The sequence below is a fragment of the Salmo salar genome, unplaced genomic scaffold, assembly GCF_965601325.2.
Source record: "Salmo salar unplaced genomic scaffold, fSalSal1 ptg000347l, whole genome shotgun sequence".
NCBI classification, from domain to species: Eukaryota; Metazoa; Chordata; class Actinopteri; order Salmoniformes; family Salmonidae; genus Salmo; species Salmo salar.
In genome coordinates, this window is record NW_027675356.1 from 2,195,526 (window position 1) to 2,201,648 (window position 6,123).

Here is a 6,123-nt window from a genome sequence, read left to right on the forward strand (position 1 = left end):
TAGAGTAGTATTACTGTAGCTATAGAGTAGTATTACTGTAGCTATAGAGTAGTATTAGTGTAGCTATAGGGTAGTATTACTGTAACTGTAGAGTAGTATTACTGTAACTATAGAGAAGTATTACTGTAGCTATAGAGTAGAATTACTGTAAATATAGAGTAGTATTACTGTAAATATAGAGTATTATTACTGTAGCTATAGAGTAGTATTACTGTAGCTATAGAGTAGTATTACTGTAACTGTAGAGTAGTATTACTGTAGTTATATGGTAGTATTACTGTAACTATAGAGTAGTATTACTGTAGCTATAGGGTAGTATTACTGTAGCTATAGAGCTATAGAGTAGTGTTACTGTAGCTATAGAGTAGTATTACTGTAGCTATAGAGTAGTATTACTGTAGCTATAGAGTAGTATTAGTGTAGCTATAGGGTAGTATTACTGTAACTGTAGAGTAGTATTACTGTAACTATAGAGTAGTATTACTGTAGCTATAGAGTAGTATTACTGTAGCTATAGAGCTATAGCGTAGTATTACTGTAGCTATAGGGTAGTATTACTGTAACTATAGAGTAGTATTACTGTAACTATAGAGTAGTATTACTGTAGCTATAGAGTAGCATTACCGTAGCTATAGAGTAGTATTACTGTAGCTATAGAGTAGCATTACTGTAGCTATAGAGTAGTATTACTATAACTATAGAGCTATAGAGTAGTATTACTGTAGCTATAGGGTAGTATTACTGTAGCTATAGGGTAGTATTACTGTAAGTATAGAGTAGTATTACTGTAACTATAGAGTAGTATTACTGTAACTATAGAGTAGTATTACTGTAGCTATAGAATAGTATTACTGTAGCTATAGAGTAGTATTACTGTAGCTATAGAGTAGTAGCTATAGAGTAGTATTACTGTAACTATAGAGTAGTATTACAGTAACTATAGAGTAGTATTACTGTAGCTATAGGGTAGTATTACTGTAGCTATAGGGTAGTAATACTGTAGCTATAGAGTAGTATGACTGTAACTATAGGGTCGTATTACTGTAGCTATAGAGTAGTATTACTGTAGCTATAGAGTAGTATTACTGTAGCTATGGGGTAGTATTACTGTAGCTCTAGGGTAGTATTACTGTAGCTATGGGGTAGTATTACTGTAACTATAGGGTAGTACTACTGTAGCTATAGAGTAGTATTCCTGTAGCTATAGGGAAGTATTACTGTAGAGCCATCTCACCTCTGTGTGATACGGCACGTCTGCGTATTCCGAACCACACTCCTCTAGAAAAAATTTAAACTGGCGGTGATTCAGACCTTTGGCTCTTATAACGTTAACTACCTGTGTTACTGTGGTCATAACATGTTCCATCTTTAGGGCTTTGGCACACAGTGATTCCTGATGTATGATGCAGTGGTAAACAGTTAGCTCACCTGCACAGTTCTCTTCCCGCATCTTCTCCCGAACCATGCCCAACAGTCCACTCTTTTTACCGCACATCGCTGGCGCACCATCTGTCGTTAATCCAACGAGTTTATCCCACGGCAGCTTTATTTCAGTTACACATTTGGAAACCTCCTCAAAGATTTCCTTTCCTGTGGTTGTGCCATGCATTGATTTGAATCCCAATAGCTCCTCCGTAACACACAGATTTGAGTCCACTCCACGGATGAAGACTGACAGCTGAGCAGTATCAGATGCGTCGCAGCTCTCATCCACAGCGAGGGAGAACGCAACGAAATCTTTTCCCTTTTCCATCAGCTGGTCATACAGATTGGTGGCAAGATCACATGTGCAATCAGCTACTGTGTTCCTGCTCAGGCTCACGTTTGAAAATGCTTGCTTTTTCTCTGGGCATACGAGGTCACAAACTTTCATCATGCACTTTTTCACGAACTCTCCCTCATTAAAGGGCCGGGCTGATTTTGCGATCTCTGCTGCCACTATATAACTAGCCTTTACAGCAGCCTCACTTTGTGATGTGGCTTTTTTGAACATATTCTGTTGTGAAACCAAACTTATTTTCATCTCCTCTACTTTCTGGCTCCTTTGAGTCATGTCCAGGTCCTTGTATTTGTCATGGTGTTTCGTTTCATAGTGTCGTCTAATGTTGTACTCCTTACTTACAGCCACGTTGACTCCACAAACAAGACAAACAGGTTTGTCTTTTACATATGTAAACAGATATTCTGCCTCCCACTTGTCCAGAAAGCTCCTGTTTTCTGCCTTTCTTTTCGCCATTTTTGGGAAGGGATAGCGCGCTGATAGTTGTAGCGTCTATGTTGCTATGACTACTGTCACAGAGGAGAGGGCGTTTCTGGGTCCTGTCCTGATTGGCGCACGAAAACAACAGCAGAGCATTATGGGATTCGTAGTATTAGCGGTGAATGCGCTGTATAATAACGGCGGGCCAGCTCTAGTAGTAATTTGGTATTGTCTCGCGGGCCAAATATAATTAGTTTGACACCCATGCTATAGAGTATTATTACTGTAGCTATAGAGTAGTATTACTGTAGCTATAGAGTAGTATTACTGTAACTATAGGGTAGTATTACATTTACATTTGTCATTTAGCAGACGCTCTTATCCAGAGCGACTTACAGTAGTGAATGCATACATTTCATTTCATGCATTTTTTGTATTTTTATAAAAAGCTTTCAAATGAAACAAGCAATTTTACACACGGTAAAAAGTAGTTATCTTGACAATACTGCGTTCCAAAAGAGTAGCAGATTTTAACATTAAACATGTTTGGCTTTACCTTAGGCATCCCTCTCAAGCCCTGTACACTGAGAAGGGACAATAGCAGATAAGGTCAGCTCTAGCAGAGATACAGTGAGCTCAAAGTATTGGGACAGTGTGTTTTGTTTTGGCTATGTACTCCAGCACCTCCGATGCAGACGGTCAGCTTTAATTTGAAGGTATTTTCATCCATATGAGCCGTTTAGAAATGACAGCACTTTTTGTACATGCACTCTTTCTCTCCCCCCCCCCCCCCCCCCCATTATAGGGGCCCAAAAGTATTGTGACAAGTTCACTTGTGTGTATCAAAGTTATCAAAAGTTTATTTGGTCCCATATTCTTAGCACACAATGATTACATCAAGCATTGGATTCATTTGCTGTTTTGTTTGTGTTTCAGATTATTTTGTGCCCAATTTGTGTTAGGAATATCGGACCAAATACATTGGTGAACTTGTTCCAATACTTTCAGTTCCCCCATTTTAAGGGACCATGTACAAAAAGTCAGTCGTTTCAAATTCAAAGTGCTGGAGTACAGAGCCAAAACAAATGGACACTGTCCCAATACTTTTGGAGCTCACTGTATTTCTAATATTACTGTATTACTGTAGCTATAGGGTAGTGGTACTGTAGATATAGGGTAGTATTACTGTAGCTATAGAGTATTATTACTGTAGCTATAGAGTAGTATTACTGTAGCTATATAGTAGTATTACTGTAGCTATAGGGTAGTATTACTGTAGCTATAGGGTAGTATTACTGTAGCTATAGAGCTATAGGGTAGTATTACTGTAGCTATTGAGTAGTATTACTGTAACTATAGGGTAGTAGTACTGTAACTATAGAGTAGTGTTACTGTAGCTATAGAGTAGTATTACTATAGCTATAGAGTAGTATTACTGTAGATATAGGGTAGTATTACTGTAGCTATAGGGTAGTATTACTGTAGCTATAGAGTATTATTACTGGAGCTATAGAGTAGTATTACTGTAGCTTTAGGGTAGTGTTACTGTAGCTATAGTGTAGTATTACTGTAGCTATAGGGCTATAGAGTAGTATTACTGTAGCTATAGGGTAGTATTACTGTAGCTATAGAGTAGTATTACTGTAGCTATAGTGTAGTGTTACTGTAGCTATAGAGTAGTATTACTGTAGCTATAGAGCTATAGAGTAGTGTTACTGTAGCTATAGAGTAGTATTACTGTAGCTAAAGGGTAGTATTACTGTAACTGTAGAGTAGTATTACTGTAACTATAGAGTAGTATTACTGTAGCTATAGAGTAGTATTACTGTAGCTATAGAGTAGTATTACTGTAACTATAGGGTAGTATTACTGTAGCTATAGAGTAGTGTTACTGTAACTATAGAGCTATATGGTAGTATTACTGTAACTATAGAGTAGTGTTACTGTAACTATAGAGCTATAGGGTAGTATCACTGTAGCTATATGGTAGTATTACTGTAACTATAGAGTAGTATTACTGTAGCTATAGGGTAGTATTACTGTAACTATAGAGTAGTATTACTGTAGCTATAGGGTAGTATTACAGTAGCTATAGAGTAGTATTACTGTAGCTATAGAGTAGTATTACTGTAGCTATAGGGTAGTATTACTGTAACTATAGAGTAGTATTACTGTAGCTATAGGGTAGTGGTACTGTAGATATAGGGTAGTATTACTGTAGCTATAGGGTAGTATTACTGTAGCTATAGAGTATTATTACTGTAGCTATAGAGTAGTATTACTGTAGCTATAGGGTAGTGTTACTGTAGCTATAGTGTAGTATTACTGTAGCTATAGGGCTATAGAGTAGTATTACTGTAGCTATAAGGTAGTATTACTGTAGCTATAGAGTTGTATTACTGTAGCTATAGTGTAGTGTTACTGTAGCTATAGAGTAGTATTACTGTAGCTATAGAGCTATAGAGTAGTGTTACTGTAGCTATAGAGTAGTATTACTGTAGCTATTGAGTAGTATTACTGTAGCTTTAGAGTAGTATTACAGCAGCTATAGGGTAGTATTACTGTAGCTATAGGGTAGTATTACTGTAGCTATAGAGTAGTTTTACAGTAGCTATAGAGTAGTATTACTGTAGCTATAGGGTAGTATTACTGTAACTATAGAGTAGTATTACTGTAACTATAGAGTAGTATTACTGTAGCTATAGGGTTTTATTACTGTAGCTATAGAGTAGTATTACTGTAGCTATAGAGTAGTATTACTGTAGCTATAGAGTAGTATTACTGTAACTATAGAGTAGTATTACTGTAGCTATAGGGTAGTATTACTGTAGCTATAGAGTAGTATTACTATAGCTATAGAGTAGTATTACTGTAGATATAGGGTAGTATTACTGTAGCTATAGGGTAGTATTACTGTAGCTATAGAGTATTATTACTGTAGCTATAGAGTAGTATTACTGTAGCTTTAGGGTAGTGTTACTGTAGCTATAGTGTAGTATTACTGTAGCTATAGGGCTATAGAGTAGTATTACTGTAGCTATAGGGTAGTATTACTGTAGCTATAGAGAAGTATTACTGTAGCTATAGTGTAGTGTTACTGTAGCTATAGAGTAGTATTACTGTAGCTATAGAGCTATAGAGTAGTGTTACTGTAGCTATAGAATAGTATTACTGTAGCTAAAGGGTAGTATTACTGTAACTGTAGAGTAGTATTACTGTAACTATAGAGTAGTATTACTGTAGCTATAGAGTAGTATTACTGTAGCTATAGAGTAGTATTACTGTAGCTATAGGGTAGTATTACTGTAGCTATAGAGTAGTGTTACTGTAACTATAGAGCTATATGGTAGTATTACTGTAACTATAGAGTAGTGTTACTGTAGCTATAGGGTAGTATTACTGTAACTATAGAGTAGTATTACTGTAGCTATAGGGTAGTATTACTGTAACTATAGAGTAGTATTACTGTAGCTATAGGGTAGTATTACAGTAGCTACAGAGTAGTATTACTGTAGCTATAGAGTAGTATTACTGTAGCTATAGGGTAGTATTACTGTAACTATAGAGTAGTATTACTGTAGCTATAGGGTATTGGTACTGTAGATATAGGGTAGTATTACTGTAGCTATAGGGTAGTATTACTGTAGCTATAGAGTATTATTACTGTAGCTATAGAGTAGTATTACTGTAGCTATAGGGTAGTGTTACTGTAGCTATAGTGTAGTATTACTGTAGCTATAGGGCTATAGAGTAGCATTACTGTAGCTATAGGGTAGTATTACTGTAGCTATAGAGTAGTATTACTGTAGCTATAGTGTAGTGTTACTGTAGCTATAGAGTAGTATTACTGTAGCTATAGAGCTATAGAGTAGTGTTACTGTAGCTATAGAGTAGTATTACTGTAGCTATTGAGTAGTATTACT

At 36.2% G+C, this 6,123-nt stretch overlaps 1 protein-coding gene across 1 annotated transcript; it reads right to left on the reverse strand.

The window, feature by feature from the left end:
- Positions 1-1,201: 1,201 nt before the first annotated feature.
- Positions 1,202-2,253, reverse strand: LOC106575828 (general transcription factor II-I repeat domain-containing protein 2-like). Its single transcript, XM_082971591.1, has one exon. It carries the CDS (start codon positions 2,234-2,236, stop codon positions 1,202-1,204), a length of 1,035 nt encoding a protein of 344 aa, XP_082827717.1. The 5' UTR covers positions 2,237-2,253.
- Positions 2,254-6,123: the final 3,870 nt, after the last annotated feature.